Below are 19,771 nucleotides of genomic sequence, written 5' to 3'. Positions count from 1 at the left end.
TTTAATCTCAAGGTTTCAAGATAAAAAGCTCTAGATACGAAGGTTTCCAAAAAACCGTTTAGAAGAGCAAAAATAATATACAGTTTCCAAATGTTAACCGTGGCTTATAAAAGATGAGAAATATCATCTCACATACCAAATTGAAAGTTAAAACGATGCTCATCGGCTTCTTTGCCTGCTCCTGGTTAGGTGGTCTATAAGGACTTCGTTCCACGTGGAAACACCGTGGAATAAGTATTTTATCGTGAAATACTTATATTTCGATTAAGCGCCTAGAGAGTATGCCAAATATCGCGAACATTTGGATGCTATATCACGACAATGCACCTTGCCACTGCGCGCAATTTCTAGCCTCCAGAAATATTCCAATGTTATTGCAGTTACCGTATTCACCAGATTTATTGCCATATGACTTCGTTTCTTTCCCAAAAATAATTAAAGCTGTAAAAGGAACGCATTTTGAAAGTATTGAGGACATCCAGTGTGGAATGGTTCCAGTCAAAGGATTCTAGAATTGCTACTGTAAAGTTTTCCTTATTTAATTATGCTATTTCTATCGATGGGTTGAATTTATAAACCCTCTTTTACTTACTAAAAAGACAAACACATAAATAAAAACACTTTCCTAGAAATTAGTAAAAAAACAATGTAAACAAATCGTCTCTGTGATAAAAACAAAAATCAAAGGCACCGCAAATTCAACAAATTTTAAAATTGGATTTTAACCAGACAGGACCGGTTTCACTGCTTAGGTCATGTACGAATTCGTAAACTACAATCCCTGGGAAAATCGCTATGGCATCATTTTTACAGCAATAGTATCATTACTCGATTTCCAGACCTCGTATTATCATTTATGTGAAACAATAGACTTTTAAGGATATGAGGTAATGAATTCTTATCTCCATATTAAAGTGAATTTGTATCTCTCAATTCTAAGAGCTCAATATATTATTTTTTGTATATATGTATGCATACTAATGTGACGATAGAAAGGTCAGAGAAGAATTATTTTTCAATATATTCTTACTTAATTTTCCACACACAAGAACGTTTGACTAAAGCTTCTATGCCAACATAAAAATATGATCAAATTTAGAAAAAGTTTTCTAACTATAAAGTTTTTTGCCGGAGCACGATTATCTGATATTCTATCCCAACAGAAGTCTTTTCTGATGTACATTCTGAAGTAGGTACACAAGGTGATGAAGAATGTCATGTGTACAGGAATAGATAAACTAGAAAATAATTAAGTGTATTGCTCAGATACACGATCTGATAATGACTTTGATATCAAATACACTCATCCAAAACTAATTTGAAAACTTTTATTGCAATATTTAATTCCTTTCCTACGAATGGAAACCTAGAAAATGTTTCAATAAAATAAAAATGTGATAATACTGAAGTATATGATAGTTTCACCACAAATCAAGATAAACCGTTCTTTCCCCTTAAAAACTCCCTCTTTTCAACTTCCCGACCTCAGATCGCTTGTAAATTCTTTTGTTTTATTTTGTTCCTTTTCCAATAAGTTTCATCTTAATACTATTTTCTTCCATTTTGTACCACTTTTCAACACTTTAGCTTTAGTCTTTTTAACTGGTTTTTAGTAATATAATGGGACTTAGTACTGCAGTTCTTCAAATATTGGACATAATTTTGTGTATAATTACAACATAAAACTAATTTGTCATTAATAAGCATACATAAGTATGTATACTTATACTAATATATTAGGTGCTTCATTAATAGAGTAAGAATAAAATTTTTAAATGTGGGATTCGTAAGCCACAATTAAAAATATACAATATCAAACGTCAATTTAATATTTACCTGCTTAACCATATCAATATAATTAGATAAGAATAATGGGTTTATAAGTAACTGAATTATTGGGGCTTGTTTATTAGATTCAAATATATGGAAATATCCAATTGTTCTGCATAAAATCACGAAAATTATCATTCATTTCCTTTTTTTAACTTAATACCAGTACGGTTTACTATTACAAGAAATTTATTAAATAGATTGTGACTGATTTACGAAATACGTAATTTTAACCAACTAGACTACATGAAATTTTTAATGGTTACAGTTACTGAAGGAGCTACTTAAAGATAGTTAGAAAGTAGAACAATCCCAACCTGCCGGTACGAGGTGAAAATGTGAAGAGAAAAATAAGATTGTGTTAACACCAACAACTATCATGTTCTGCTATATGAAGCTTTATCTTGAGTATCATTCAATTGAATCATTGTACAAATTTGAAAATATGCAACATTTTGAAAAACGTTGATGTTTCGATTGAAACTTTAATAATTACATCTATGTATTATCACGATAAAGCAGAAATTCTGAGAAACAAACTGAAATGAGTAAAAATCATCTAATTTTTTGGAGTTAGTAAGTTCCAGTCTACAAATGACTATTTACCACTAGAGCTGCATCCCACAATTGTGACTTATATTGTCGAGCGAATAAAATTACATACCCTGTACTGAAAAGTTGTTGTTGAAAATGATTCTGTATAAATTAAGAGAAAAGTAAGACATGCAGTTTCATAAAAATCTTTATAAAGGGCGATTGATTAATATGATAAAGTTCAGTACTTCCTTTCTCGTTTGATATATCAATTTGAAAATTTGAGGGATTATAGCCATTACATTATGAAATTGTTTATCAAAAATACAATTTTTTTAAAGGGAACACCCTATATTTTATTATATATTTGTAAGTATGTTGACTTCCCCATTACAATAATTTATGGTTTTGATGTGTTCTTCGAGGTATTTGAAAATTTATTATCAATTGTCAATTTGAACTGGCAAAATATAAAGAAAAGTATTTTGGGCCCAGCAAATAGCACACTAAAAATTAAAAATAGCAAAATAAAGAAAAATCTATTATTAACAGTAATATGGTTAGCGAAAAAAAAGGGAAAAATTATAAAAAATATAAAATACTGAAGAAGAGAAGAACAAAGTTAAAAAAAGCAAGAGAAAATTGTGGATCAACAAAATAATGGAAGAACAACAGAAACAACTCTGAAATTTACCAATACATTAAACATCAAATTAGAAAAAAAGGTACAACAAAGGCAGACAGCAGATATTGGGAATAACACTCTAAAAATATACTAGGAAAAAATGATTTTAACACAGATGGTTTTTTTACGAGTATATATGGAATAGACGGAGAAGAACATCCACCAACGCTTAACGAATTAGAGGATAACATGTTTGGTAAAACATATAAATGCCAGGCGGATGGAGCCATATGGCCCTATATTTAAAAAACGAAATCCAAAAATGTGCGCTAATTACAAACCTAAATACGGTCTAAAAGATTTTTACTTCCATCGTTAAACGAGATTTAAAAAGTATACGGAGTCTCATCTTGGAGAATGTCAATATGGATTTAAGCCTGGAAGATCAACTATTCATGTTTTTAATCAAATTTCAAAAAAATGTTGCGATCAAGATATGAACATCCACATTCTATTTATAGATTTCAAAATTTCGAAATTCATTCCGTATTCTCTCCATCATGTCATATGTCGTTTTTGGAGGTATTTTATTGAAATATGGTGACCTTGGTGGCCATTGTACTTGGCCATTTCTTATGATCTATTTTCTAGAAAATAGTTTATTCAATTCACCATTTGTTAATTGATTAACGTGACCATGCAAAAACCACATCTTTTGACGTGTGCGAAGTGGGATTTCTTCCAATAAAAGAGATAATTAGTTTACTAGAAAATCTAAATACATCTTAGCATCTTAATTTAAATTTGAAAATAGTGAAATTTTTTCCTATTAACACATAGGAAAAGCTTAATAAAAAAGATGTATGTTGGTAGTACTTTTCCATAGTCTCATAGAATACAGGGTGATTCATTTGAAAAAACCGAGAAAATCATGTATCAGTACCTATTTCGATTCACCCTGTATTAGATTCTATGAATATTAAGAGAATAAATAATTTTACAGACTTTTTACTACTATTCGTATGCTTTGTTTGCAACAGATCTTCATTCTTAATTTTCTCTTAGATTATACAGGGTATTAAACTTGTTACGATTTTTATGGAAAATTGGTTATTACTTTTTGAATACCCCGTTGTAATCGGAAAGTCAAGCTGATTCCAAATATGCAATAAAATATAGATTATTTCATTGAAAGAATCAACTTTGATATGACACAGCATTCTGGAATACTGTTAAGATTGTAAATCATTTTAAATTGTGAACACTACTGATGGCTGTAACCCCCAAATCTTCAAATTGATATCTCAAAGGACCAAGGAGGCACTGAACTTTATTACACTAATCAATCAACCTCTAGATTAAAAAACATGATTTTTACTCTTCAACTTTATAGTTCGGTCTTTACTCATGTAAAATAGAAAATAACCAAGTGCTGGAATCAAAAGACACAGGCACCTGTGGCCACCTCGACAAAACCGTCTGTGAATTTGTGAAGTGGTTATTGTCGATGTGCCTTGATGATAATGATACACTTATGTAAAACGTTATTTATTTAAACTGTCTAACGCGCGCTTCGAGTTATATAAGAGACCATAATGTAGCGGTGGTGATCGATATGAATATTATCAACAGCTCCAGAAATTCTACTAATTTATTTTTAAATCTATAGTTTTCTATGGAATGCAATTAATTATTTAAATGATTCTAGGAACTAAATTGAAAGATATTGGAATGAAAATTTTATAGAGTTTGCAATGAATAATGGCAAATGATGAGGATAATAATACATAAGAATGCAAATAACGTGGTTATTTATGGCGTATTAATAAGGTGATTTCATATTGAGTTTTAAAAACAATGAAGTTATTTCATTTATACAACTAGTTGCTCTAACCATGGACGGAAAGAAGCACTGCGTAAAAGATTGGAATATTAAATAAATTTGCAATAATAAATGGATGCAAAGCTGAAACTAGAATTAAAAGATGCAAATCTACGCAATTCTATTAGGAGATTAATGTTGCTCAAAGTTTTCTACAGAATTTATGATCTGAGGTTATGACAGCATTTCGTATTAAGGGAAGGAGTAAGTGTGTATAAGGTGACGTGACACAGCTCGAGTTTTTTCGACATGTGAAATGAAGTGGATTAGCGCAAGACGCAATTTCTCGTGCTGCGAGGTTTTCGCAATAAGTCTTAATTTTGTAGACGAGAGGTTGATAGAGTAATGACAACTTTTTACTCGCGAAGTAGACATTTTTAAATGCACTTGGTGGCGAGTCAATTTAAAAACTGCGCCTCAATATGCGCATGTGTTGTTACATGTATGAATTTTTTAACAATCTGGAAATTTGATATAATAAGAATCACTTTGTCTCCCATTGAAATTTCATCAGTTTTAAGTTGGTTAACATTATTCAAACAATAGCATTATTTATCTGCTTGATGCTCCAATGTTTTTGTGATTCTTTCTAAAGATCTTTTTACACTTGGTGTTAATTTTTAAACATCTAAATATATACCTACCGTTTTATCACCAAATATAACTGTTAGAGAGTTCAATATATCCGGAAACTAACAAATATGTATTTATAAAGTCTGCACTTGCGAAATTTTATATCGCACTCTTTCGATTTTTATTGCGGAGTCTCTTTACCACAATTATTCTTTTCTCATTCATATTTTTTGCCTCCTTGTTTTTCACTCTCATCTTTTCTCCTTATCTCTCGAATCTTGTCGGCACGGCTCTCTATAATTGATCATCCTTCAAATCCTAGATATTTTTTTCATTATGTTCCATATAACCGCTAATTTATACGGTGTGTAACAACCAAATGGAATAAATCTGTTAATAAATGAAAAAGGACGTTCTGTGGAGAAATTCTTGGACACGTCGATTTGCATTTCTAAATGCGCATTTTTTCAAGAGAACAATTATGCTGGGTATGCCATTTGACAGTGGCCAACACTAACTTCCTTATTTTAAATGCAAAATCCTGTATACTATTTATTTTTTGGATTCTTCATCAATGAGAATTCTATTTAGACTAATGAGGACAGTTTTGACGATTGATATTTACACTGCTTTCATCAGAAGACAAAAGAACTTCCATTCTGTTTGGCTGTTCCACATCGTATAGTTTCTTGTCTACTATACTTTCATTATTGCATCTTTGCTTCCTTATTACCTGGTATTTCTGTGAGCTAGTGCTTTTAGACTTTATTTACATTCCCATGTTAGCCAGGACGTGCACACAATACCCCCCAGTATCTTCAAGGCCGCTTGGCGGTCGTAGAGAATGTAAATGTACTTTTTAGGAATATTTATATCCAAACACTCTTGAGATCTGATACTTTGAATATACTTTATGATGAAATTATATTCTTCTAGCGATAGTCTCAATCTTGTCAACGTACTCATGATTCCTAATAGATGTTCTAAAAGTATAGACAATAAATAGACAATGATTTCCTGTCACACAGATAGTATCTAAATGGTTTACGACCAACTAATACTTTTAACCGTTCTGTTTCAATGGTAATCTTTTCGCAATTCTTCCAATAAGAGGGTCATCCTCATTATACCGTATCAGTATCCAGTACAAATTTATATCATCTTAGAAGTATCTGGTGCTTATCTATTTGTCTTTTCTTTAGCTTCTTACTTCTTAGAGTTTCTTTTATGTTTTTCGAGATAATTTTTTTTTATTGGAAGTCTCTTAAATTGCCTCAGTTTGAGGTATCTTTTCATAAAAAATCTTTTTAAAATAACAGGTAATAATTTAATGTTTCGACCTAATGCGGTCTTCATCAAGATATTTTAATAAAGAGATTGATCGAAACGTTAAATTTTTACCTGTTATTTTTTCCTTAAATCAGCGCAATTTATCACGAAAGAAATATTCTTACCTTACTTTGCTTTGAGTTAAATTATTGATATATGTCCTACTTACCATTACAGACTAGATGCATTTCTCATAAAATTAGTCATCCACAGATCCCCATTGAGGTGAGCGTCATTTCCAAGCATTGTCACCATTTTTATGAGAGTATTCAACTTTTTCATATAATTCCGCAAATGTAACCTCTTCGATTATTTTAGCTTTGGTTTCCCTGTTTCCATAATTCAAGTTATCATTATTACTTCCTCAATGTTTTATCTCCTTTTAAGTTTCTTCGTGTTGTTATCTTCTCTACAGAGTTATTGATTAGTATAAGTTCAGAGCCTTTGTCTTTTGAGATATAAATTTGAAAATTTCAGGCATTATAGCCATCATTAGTAGTCATATTTTAAAATTATTCACAATTTTACAGGTTGTTTCAGAATGCTATGCCCTATCGTATCTACATTTCTTTAAATAAAACACCCTTTATCTTATTGCAGATTTGTAATTATATTAACTTCCCCATTACAATAAAATAGGACTGTGACGTGTTCTACGAGCTATTTAAGAAGTTATATCCTGTACAATGTAAGAGAAATTCAAAAATGTTACGGCCCAAGCATTCGAATAGTCGTAAAAATCCTTAAGAATTATTTATTCCGTTGGTATTCATTGAATCTGATACAGAGTGAATCTAAAGACTTTTTCTCGTTTTTTTTTAATGAATAACCCTGTTTTCTATGTGAGTATCGAAAAGTAATACCAATTTAATTCTTTTTTATCAAATATTTTGTTTTAACTATGCTAAACAATGAATATGTACCTACGAGGATGGTACCAGAAGTACCTGGCCTGACCTTGAGATGGCGGTAGTTGTTCAAGTTTATTTAGATTTGTTTGGCAACCGTTTTATATATTCTAATTTTTGTTTTTCTTGATACGTGTTTTGACTTCATCAGTGATCTAATACCTCAGAATTTTTGTATTCCTTTAGTTATTCTGACTTCCAGCTCTAATTCTTCTACTCCCTTGTCTTCTATTACTACTCCTACATACACAAAGTTAGAAACCCTCTCGAAATTTTACTCTTTGTGTCTGGTTGTCCTAAAGGACAAGTAATATTCTGTTTTTCTCTGCGTATCTCCCATGATATATTTTGTCTTGTCATGATTTATTTCTAGTCCAAAATTTTTGGCTTCCTCTTCCAATTTATTTACTGCTTTCTTTAAGTGCTTCTTGGTTTTTGCTATCAACGCTACGTCATTTGCAAAAGCTAGACATTGGCATTCGTCATTGAAGATTTTCCTATCGCTTTTTAATTTAGAATTCTGGATAATTACTCTTGTTGGAGTCCTCTATTGACATGAAATTCTTCAGACCCTTTCCATATCACTCCATTTTTTATTTTATCTAAAGTTAGTCTTACTAATCTGATTACGCCTAATTTGCTTAGTGCTTTGTTCATGTTGTTCCTATTTATTTTGTCATATGCCTGCTTAAAATCTATGAAAAAAGAATAAAGTGGTATCTTGTATTCATAGCAGGTGATTTGTAATTCATTTAGGGAGAAAATCTGGTCCGTTGTTGACCTATTAGCTCTAAAGCCTGCTTGATATTCTCCTAGTATTTTCTCAGCATATTCATTTAGTCTGTTCTTTATCATTTTCGTTAGCACTTTATAACAGATATCTAACAATGCAATTTCACTATAGTTTTCGCAAAGCAGATTATCAACTTTTTTTGGAATCGGACATATTAGTATTATTAATTGTTGAATAATTGTTTCGCACAATAATATCTAGGATTAGTTTTAGATATAGACTATGCTTGATAAAAAAAATCATGTTGATAGTACTTTTAGATATTCACATAAAATACAGGGTGATTCATTTGAAAAACCGAGAAAATGTAATAGTCTTTTGATTCACAATGTATCAGATTCAAAGAATATTAACAAAATAAATAATTTCTCAGGATTTTCACTACTATTTAAATGCCTTGGTCGCATTATATCTTTATTATTGATTTTCTCTTAGATTATACAGGATATTGAACTTTTAACAATTTTTATGGAAAATTGGTTATAACTTTTTAAATTTTCCATAGTACACATCACAACCTTATATAATTGTAATGGGGAAGTCAAGTTGATTCCAAATATGCAATAAAATATGGGGTGTTCCATTGAAAAAACTGTAACTTTGATATGGCACGTCAATATAGAATACTCTGTAAGATTGTAAATCATTTTAAGATGTGAAGATTAATGATGGCTCGTACTTTCAAGTTGATATCTCAAATGATAAAGGAGGAACTAAACTTTATGATTCGTTGTGTTTCTTGAAATTTATACTCAACTACTTTTTCTTTCCACATTTTAGGATGAATATTTCGCAAAATATGATTATAATTAACTAATTTAGACATTTTTTCTCTCGAACCCAATTCTTTTAACTAATTTTCTTATTATCAAATATAATTCTTAACAATTACATTTAACATGAGTATTAAAAGCAGATATAATACTTTTTCCTATGGATTAATTCAATATACTGTTTAATATTTCGTAAACCGACAGGTGTTGATTTTCAACAATATCAATTTCACTTGTTTATTTATTATCATCAAAATTATAAGGAAATGTTTCCAATTAATCAGATTCAATATCAATGAGAAAAAACTGGAAAATTAGTTTACCGTTATATTACAAGCAACTAAAAATTGAAGCTTCGATTTTGGATGTGTATATTAATCAAAACTCTCCTTTTTTTCGATTTATCATTTTCACAGCATTATTTATTTCTAAATCCAAGTGGAAAACAAGATAAAAACTTCTCTTTTTGTGAAGAAAATTTATTAGTATGTTAAAATCTGAATTGAAAAATTTTTTATCACAATATTAACTTTATAAATAAGATAAAAAAAAAATAAAAAATGACATAATTGAAATGTCCATTATGTCGATTCATCACAAACCGAATTATTTTATTTCGTTAGCTTCAATTTTTAAATGATATTATATATATTCAACTTAATACTCATCCCTCTGGACATAGTTACTGCTCTACTATTGCGGGCGTGAATCACTCACCAAAAAACTAACATGACATTTTAACACTTGTTTTGTGCTGCTATAGAGTAAGGAGGCTGGAATCCGCACCTTGGTCGCTTTAGATGACCAGGGAGGTGAGTCTCTATAACTCGTTGTCATTTTAACTACTTAAATACTTTTCTTTTCATCATTATACTTGTCATCATGTGTCTTTTTTCGCCATTTTAACTCTACGCGATTTTGTAGGACTACCTCAAGATATCAAAAATATAATATCACAATTATATTTTAGGGATTATTACCTAAAATTATCTGTCCTGTATATATAAATAGTTTTTTTTAATGAAAGTTAGTCGGGAGAACTTACAAACAAATTCCAATGCGTTCTTTAAACTTGCATGACATAATGGAAAAAAGTTGTCCAAAATATGAGAACCTTACTTTTTACTGTTAAGTTCTCTGGTGTCTAAAATTTGTTTCATATACAATGTTATTGTTAAACTGCAAACATCTAGCATAAGGCAGAAGTAAAAGACACACTTTTCTGGTCTATATCAGACAAATTACTAATTTTCTTTTTTTGAAAACTAACTACTACTTTAAATGCAGTTTGAGCTGGTCCTTAATATGTTTCATTGATTTCAATTTATAAATAGAGTCTATTGGTTAAAGTCTACAGTTTAAGTAATTGAATTTCCCATAGTTTCAAATGCGTTAGTTTAATATTTGAACGACAAGATACAAAATCTCATTTATTCAAGTCTACGTGTATCATGTAAGATCAAATTTGACCCGGACTAATAAAAAACATTTTAAAGTATTTTGACGCTTTCAAAATAGGTTTTTTTAGAGCCAATACAGGTATGCCAACGCTCCCTCCAATTTTCGATACACTTGTTGCCAGCCTCGGCTGAAATGGCGCACACTACCTTAAGTAAATTACATTTCATGGTTTCTCTGAAGCGTGTGAGTTTAAAAAGAAAAAAAAGTCACAGAGGGGCAATTCTGTCGAATACGATGGCTTTCGTTACGTGCTTTTGACGACGCATTATCGTATTAAAAAATCCATAAATTGTTTGCACACAAATTGGATTACGACGATTGTTTCATGTAGGAGCCTCAAAATAACAAAGTAGTACTCTATATTGATCGCTTCACCTTATGGAACGATTTCATGGTAATAGGAGGAAATGATGAACATCACTTTGATGTTAGCCCGACTTTTCCATACTTCTAATTGTTGGGAATATTATAAACCCACGTCTCGTCACCAGTGATGAGTACAAACCTCAGTTACATTGTTAGGCAACTCTTTTAAGATTTTAACTCCACTTTACTGCAAAATATTTTGGTCTTTTGATACGAGTCTAGTATTGACATGCTCGATACCCAAAACATTAACCAAAAGGGTCTTTTGCACTATAACACAGCATTTTTTTTCTATGGAGTTTATACAACAATTAAGTTTTGATTGTAATGATTTCATAACATAACCAAAAGCCAAACTTGAGTGGCAGAATATTCCGCGAAGATAAAGAGTGTATTTTGTACACTGATCCAGATCGTTATTCTGGAACATCGTAATACGTCAGTGTCAGTGCATCAATCCAGATATAACTATTATGCCCAGCAAGTGGTCGGCGTACAAATCAATTAACGTAATACTCAATATACTCAAATTTTTTACAAAAAAATTAACTCAAAAACTATGCATTTTTCGAAAAAGTTTTTAGACAAAAGTATACTAAAATTTTACGTAGATTTCAAAAATATATTAATATACAGGGTGCTCCATTTAAAATAACAAAGTTACAGTCGACTTTCGGTAGAATCGGAAGTCAGCTATTTTTGAAAATATTTTAGTTGAAAAGATCGTAGAAATTTTCATGATTTTACTATAAGTATTTTGCCATAAACAGATAGTTTTAACTCGTTATGGGACACCCTGTATAGTCGTCTCAGTTTGAATCATTAAAAAAACTTTGTGGGCCCAGTTTACTGGTAACTGGCCGCAACAAAAAGGAGTTCGGGACAAACATGAACCTGTTGGACTCCCACTTATGCGAGTTCATGTAGGAATAGGAATAGAGAAACTGACCTGTTTGATAAAATATTTGATGATATAATATCATATTGTTTTGTATCATGTGTTTTTGTTGTTCATAAACGAGTAAGAACCCGTCCAATTGGATCACTATTCGTGTTCAATAAGTAGAATAGCCTTTACAACTAATTTTATCACTATTAAATTCTATGGAAAATTTTAAAGGCATGCGAGGTTATAGTGTAAAATCACCAATCAAAATATATTGTATCGATCCATGAAGATTTTCGACGATTTTACGACATTCGACATGTTTAGTGCCATTGGAATATTTACGTTCATGTTGAAGTTGAAACATTTCTTTATTTTCGACCTCTACTCGATATTATTTTTGCAAAAACTTTTGGTCTATTTCCTAAACTTTTTCGTAGTTATTGTCGTTAACAGAGGTGGGCATGTGACTCGCATAACGCAAATTTTCGACAACTTAATGCTTTGTGCCACTCGTAATAAAGTAGACTTCCCAAAACAATTCTGCCACATTTCCAAAGGTTCCTTAGCAGTAATTACTTTAGAAACACAAAATTTCAAGTAAACTCTTTGCCAAACTTTTTTTGCATAGACAATATCAGACACGTTCTAATTTAGATGTGACATTTCCCACGAACTTCAGAAAAAGAATGTACCGATTTAGGGAAGAAATGTAACCAATGCAATTTAATTGTTTAAATACACCAGCCAGGATCAAATTTGATAAGACCTTTAAACATAATAATTCTTGAGGTTAAGAAAAGATCAGATTACGAACTACAAATCCAAATCTATCAGAAACGTATTTATTAGAGATGGAATAATTGTAGATACAAATCTTTAAGGTAGCTCTACAAATATCTACATTTTGCATCTCATTCATTGCTGTATACCAATATTATCTAATTGTTAATAATTATACTTTTAATGTCAACATTATATTACTTTATTGACATTAGCAAATATACACTAGCACAAAAACACGTTTTTGTCTGTTTGCTTGGCTTTGTATCTTTCTGTATGCTTCAGATTGACTTTTATCTGTGTTACAATAATATAGACATAGCTTTCTAAATAAGACTTTAATGATATTTGCAAATTACTCTGTATTTCAAGCTCCGTTCCTTCACGACATTTCTTACATCAAAGATATTTACACAAAATTATTGTATTGTGAAGAAACCGTAAATTTATTTTTCTATTCTGCAAGAAGTGTGGATTTTATGAGCCTGTATTTTCGAAAAAGTTCCTTATACTACAAAATTTGTTCAAAATTAAATTGTTTCAGAAATACAAAAAAAGATTATTCAAGTTGTTTAGTTAATTATTTTTGTTTTGTGGTGTTTTTAATTCAAAGATTATCATGAATACTTCTTACAATATAAAAAAAAGTGAATAAAAGAAATATTTTCTTGTACAGTGAAATATATCTTATGAAATATAAAATGGGCATGGTACGAAAATTTGGTTAATATGTTAATCCCAAGTTTTATAATCTTACAATGTCCAATACTCTTGCTATAATTCTGATTTAGCCTAATACTAAAATCATTAGTCAACAAAAAAAATATCTTTCACGGTCATTTTATACGGCAATTTGTCCGAAATGTTGGAAAAATTTTTAGTTTCGTCCTTGATCATCAAACAATTTATTTTACAGTGAAGATATATTGGAACGATGTTGGGTTGGGTGGAGGTATTATAATGACTACACCATGCAAAAAAATCTACGAAAAATGCGTTAAGATCTATTCTCGCTTAGCAAAAAAAAACGAGAACCGAAACGCAATAATAAGGACGACTTGATTAAACGAGTTCAATAAATATAATGAGATGTCACGATATTAGAGAAGAACTAGAAATTCAAGATGTGGTTGGATGGGTTAGGGAACTTAAACGAGCTTAAAGAGATTATTTAGAAAGAATACCAGAAAAGAGATGGGCAAATAATTGGAAACCAAACATACGAAAACCACTAGGCGGATCACCAAAAATATGGAGTATGAGATCTGAATATCAGTATCTACAGAAGAGGTCAATAGGCTAAATATTCGTAATTGAACAGGACGGAGTCTATCCTAAAAAGTAATGGTTTATACAGTAGAAAAACTTTTGTCTGGTAGTGTATTTTCTTTCATAATTTCACATCGCAGAAACAATGAAATATTTCGTGATATCCTTCTAAAAATTGCATTTTACGCTGATTTGCAAAAAATTTTCGCCCATTTTCAAGCTATTCATAAAATAGAAATTAATAGGGACAATTTAAAACGTTTGCCTGTTCCTTCCGGACAAAAAAATTTGTTTGCGTAATTTTATTCTCAAAAAGAAAGAAATTTTCTACCATTTACGCTTTAGACCAATTTTTTTTTACTAATTATTTTTTCAACAGTTTTTCTGCTTCGCGTTTTCAGTTCTAATAATTTTGAAGCATCAACGTGCATAAAACAAGTATATGCACGATATGAGGTGTATTTGTCTATTGAGTTTTTTGGATTTGCAGGTCCTGGACTATAGGTTTTTCTACCACGAAAAATGTTTGATTGGCTTGGGATTTCATATAATTAACTACAAAATTTTCGTACTTTACTGTTGTAAAAATGTATCAGTACATTTCCATGCAATTCGCAAATTTATTTTTCACTTTAATATGCCAGGAGCCATAATGTAATATCTGTATACTATTTTTTGTACATTACACTAGTGTGCAACTTTTCATCAAACCCCGGCACTATTCTTGGTGATTTATAAAAAATCATCTTCAATCCAAATATAACTTCCGCTTTTTTTCCATCACCTATCATTTGCAGGGGAGCCCTACACTTTTACAACTTTTTGATAAGCATAATAAATGATTTAATTTGCAATAAAAATTATTTTAGCTGGAATAAATTATAAATAATAAAAATATGTACCATTATTTGGTGCTTGCATCCTTTTTATACCCTCAAGTACAGCTATCTCGTCTCAAAAAAAGCATTACTCCGCTAACATGCTTCTATTCCACTGAAAATCTCTTCTCCATCCTAGCGATGTATTGACGTATGTATTTTCGTGTTCATTGAAGACAGCTCCTGAAATTTTTAAGGAACAAGTCCAGGTGCGAGTGTAGGGAATGTACTTTAAGAGATATGTTACATCCCTTTGCTTTGTTCGCTAACAGCAATTTCTCTATGTCAGCAACATGATCATCAGTTTTGTGATTACCCAAAAAGATATTACACACGTTTTAGAATGCGAGCCAAGAAGGTTTTTCTTTTATTTAGATATTTAATAAACGTCGAATTTTGGAAAAGTTGTCTAATTTGTGGACCTACAAAAACTCCTTTATTGATTTTAGCTTCGCTTAGACGAGGAAACAATGTTGCCATACTCTTTGAATTTTATTACTTGCTTTCGGATTTTTAACCACTGGAAATTGAAATATGTAAACAATAAGTGAAAATTAAGTAGGAAATGTCCGCTTTACAAACGGAGAGTGATGGGGAAAAATCGTCAAGAATGATATTCATGCAGACCAGGGTTTTTAATGATTTTGAAAAAAACGTTATCTTATTGAAAGCTATGTTTATGATTTATTCAGTAGATTAGTAACCTGGCAATTAAATTAGTTGTATATATTAGATTACCCGTAGTTTTTTAGAACTTTTCAAGTTTTATCAGTGCTAACAGGTATTCACGAAATGATTCTATCTTTGTATGTTTGTTTCTGCACAGCTATACAAATGGTAAACTACTTGTATCTGTTCGTTATTGGTGTGAGAAGGAGTTTTTTCATTTGACATAATCTGCATTAAATGAAAAAACCTCTCAATCACGATGAGCTCAAATATTCACTACAATTTTGAAACAGTTTGAGCTAGAGCTTCATATAAATAAATGTTAATATTAGAAGTATTTTCTCAAATTCATTCTAATTTTCTCCAACATAAAAGAGAAAATAAAGTAACTTGTAGATGATACAATACTATTGTCCATTGCTCCTTCATACTATTTTGTCGAGAAAAAAATTGTGAACAGATACGAAATAATTAGTTTGCCAGTATTATTGCCACTTTTTTTGTATACATTGAAATGTAGCATAATTATATCTCTTTGACGACTGTGGCTACGGCACTGTGCTGTTGTAGAGTACCGATGCAGGCACGAAGACATTGGACATGATCAATCATCAAGGCGGTAAGCTCAACAAATGAGTTAAAAACAAAACTAATAAGGTTGTTGGTGTTTGCTGATGGAAGCTATTTAACTATTTATTATTCGGTGTAGTCTTTTGTTTTATTGCATATTTACGTTGAGAAAAAATAAATTCGTAACGTGGTATTAAAAAAAAATAATGACTGTTATTCTTCTTATAGTTACATTACACACAGTTGTTAACATAACACAAATTACTACTTTCGCTCCGTTTTTTAAAAATATTTTTAACGAAATTCACTACTGCAAAAATACGTTAGAATAATTTTCAAAAATTCGTTTGTATTCGTAATCAAACTTGAAAGTACAAAATATATCATTTTTTTTATTAAAAAAACTACGTAATTACGTAACCAATTGTATAGAATAGATTTTCAAATCTACTTTCTTGTTGGTATACTTTTCTCCAAAAACATGTGCATTGATTCTTTTTTGATTGATGGATATGTTTGTCCAATGTATTTTTCCAAATCATTCCGAATATTAACGTATTATTCGTATTATTTAATACATATTGTCCTTAGGGTAGACTACAACGAAGAAATAAGAACTAAATCAATAAATGACTAACAAATAGGTAGAATAATTTGATTACGCAATGAGATTGGATTAGGAAAATTCATCACTTTGTCAAAGTTAGCTGGTATAGTCTTGATGTTAGTATCCCTAAACGACACCTTCATCCTCTATCCGATAGCTAAGCGACCTTGAAGTCCCTGAAGGCTATGAAGAGTACGTCCAAGCTAACGTGGGAGTGTAAACTAAAAGCTTTAGCTAACAGAAACAAAATGGCCGAACTTTATTGTAATTATCAAGTTATCAGAAAATGAAGAATCAGACAGCCTTGCCGAAAAACGGCGACGAGTCCATATTTTGGACCAGATCCTTACTATGGCCTCATGAGATGCCGTATCAACAACGAACTGAATGGATATCTAAAAGATCATGTGCAGTCTTATTGGAGAAACAGCCTAAGACGATTCTAAATATTCATAAAATGTCAGCTAAGTCTGCGAAACATCTCGAGAAGTCTAGAAACGACATTGCTTGGTCTTCTGACAAATATCACTTAAGACTATAGGGGTGACAGAGGACAACTGCTGATTCTACGACAAAGCCATAGAGACAGCGAAGCAGTTGCTCTACGAATGTCCTTCCACCCAAGGGTTTAGGTACAATGTATAATTTAGTTTACAAAGATATTGCACAGTAATCACATTAAAGAATAGGAAACTTATTTGGAGATTATTGGTGTGTCAACTCCGTGTGGTAAATTCGAACCCTATTTATTTCCATTTGATCTCTTCTTATTTATGGTATTCCAGGATATAGTCTTATAAGATCTCGAATCGTTTTCTTCCAATTTCATTATCAATGATTTATAATTGCCATATTTTTTATTTTTATTTCAGAAAGCGTAGCGAATACGACAAATTTACGATAACTCTTCAAGAGCGCTCAATAAATCCGTGACAATGCAAGAATAATGTTTACATTTATTTATAGTTATCGTAGTTGTTTTCATTTCTGGATATATATTGAACAAAAATCGAGCTTTTGAACAAAAAAAAAGCAAAATTGAAACTATGCCAAAGGTTCTTGGCATAAAAATGGATCCAGATTTATTGTAAATATTCAAATTTGAACATCATTGTCAATGATATCAGTAATTAAAAATCTTTGTTTTGTATTCCTCACTTACATTTTTGTAATAATTATTAGTAATGAATTTCGTTAAATATTTGATGCCTAAAAATAAAAGATGTTATAATATTCGGTTTATTTTTTATTTCCATTGAAAATTCTTCGTTATTCAGGTAAAATGAGTGTTTTTAACAGATAGTATCTCAGTGATAGAAAGAAATACGCGCAATTCAACACATATCTTTCTATATACACAAAATATGCCAACTAGATGACTTAATGTCTTAATGCGTTCCTTTAGATTAAAGAGGAGTTTGTAATCTTTTTCTGAACAAACAAAAATAGCTTCAGTGGCAGCTTTGTTTATAGTTATTACTAATAGTCTAATCAACAAGTTCAAAACGTGAAAAAATAGAGATAGAAGTCGTAAAAATATGAGCGATAGCTCATTAAAATTCGTTATCACTTCTATAAAAATGTTTATGAACTATTTTGGTGCACGTAAGAGATTTTTATTAACAGAATAAGATAAAAAAATGGTGTTTAGTTTTTCGCTGGAAGTCGAAAAATATTAATTTTTGAGAAATTTTGAAAAAGCTTGTTAAAGGAGATAAAAAAGTTCTCTGAACTCTATTTCTGTTATTGCTAATTTCAAGTCAACCTTGAAAATAGGAGTATTGCCGCTAAAGAGAGTTCCACAGACAAAATCATTTTTTTTAATATAATATCTGTCGTAACGGCCACGCGTAACCCTATTTTCAAAGTCATATTAAAGTAATAAATAAAATAAAAATAGAAGTTTTTTATCGGAAATTTCCTCTCCTCCGAGCTTTTTCAAAATGTAAGAAATTGATATTTTTCGAGTTAGTAACGAAAAACGAAGTAACATTTTTTCATGTCATATTGTTAATAACAATTGCAGTTTTTTGTCTGCAGCAAAATCCATAAAAAAATTTTTCTAGAGGTGTATATATCCGAATCTTATGAGCCACCGCTCATATTTTTAGGAACTTTTTTCCTATTTTTCTCATAATAGAACTTATTGACTAGACTATAAAACCTACCTTGAGGTAAATCTTTCCTAAGTTTGGATTTGGAATCACTCCTATTTTCGTATATTCTGACCCAATTTGGACTTTAAATCTTTTTCAAAAAACTATTAGACAAAAAAAATTTCAAAATAAAGGCGTCAACTCATTTTCCATGAATTTCGAAGAATTTTCACTCACCGAATATTACATGTTTAGGTATAAGAATATTGTAGAACTTATTCACATTTACTTTTTTGTACGATAAAATTTGACAATATCCAAATTGATATATAAAATATCAGTTGGAACGTATTAAATTTGGCTAAATCAATAATTCACGGGACGTGTTTTTTCATTATTCTTTTCAATGAACACCTTAGGTTTTTAAAATTGAGAAAATTATATTTTTTAAGGCCTGAAACCTAGTGACAAAAACAATCAAATTTATCCATTTATGTTTTTAAATATTCTTATTTATAATAAAAACCATTTAAACCGTTGAACTTTATCCCGCCTGATAGGCAATGAATGAGCAGATTTTGGTTGCAAGACGGATTATAAATAAACGTTTAAACTCATGTGGAAAATCAGCTGGGATCATCGTGATCCTCCGAATGAGAACTTCCTCCTCTTCGAATTTTCCTTTTAGTATCGTCCCGTGAATCAATTTACTTACCACCAAAACGCGTTCCGTGGCACAGATTTGGTTGTTACTTGTTTCGAAGCATGATTATAACGAATCCAACCTTTACTCTTGAATTGTGCGTTGGTAAGTTAGACACATCAACATAAATAAGTATCTTGCATGTCGGATTAAATCCTCATTTTTCTATAATGTTTGCCTCAAATTAGGTAATAACTATTGTATTTTTGAGCGTTTGCTAGAAAGTTTCTTATTCG

At 30.6% G+C, this 19,771-nt stretch overlaps 1 protein-coding gene across 11 annotated transcripts in view; it reads left to right on the top strand.

Annotated features, from left to right (window-relative positions):
- LOC130893285 (synaptosomal-associated protein 25) overlaps window positions 1–19,771 on the top strand; it is a 112,122-nt gene that overhangs the window by 22,842 nt on the left and 69,509 nt on the right. For 4 of the 11 annotated variants that reach the window (XM_057799250.1, XM_057799254.1, XM_057799258.1 and 1 more), the window contains exon 4: window positions 16,130–16,178. The exons of 4 other annotated variants lie outside the window; for them this stretch is intronic. In XM_057799250.1, the coding sequence (XP_057655233.1) occupies window positions 16,130–16,178 (49 nt within the window). Of the gene's footprint in view, window positions 1–10,010; window positions 10,060–16,129; window positions 16,179–19,771 lie in introns of all 11 variants that reach the window. 3 more of the 11 variants (XM_057799253.1, XM_057799256.1, XM_057799261.1) reach the window with 1 other exon arrangement.

This window comes from Diorhabda carinulata, chromosome 4 (genome assembly GCF_026250575.1).
Source record: "Diorhabda carinulata isolate Delta chromosome 4, icDioCari1.1, whole genome shotgun sequence".
NCBI classification, from domain to species: Eukaryota; Metazoa; Arthropoda; class Insecta; order Coleoptera; family Chrysomelidae; genus Diorhabda; species Diorhabda carinulata.
This window is presented reverse-complemented; position numbering and strand designations above follow the sequence as displayed.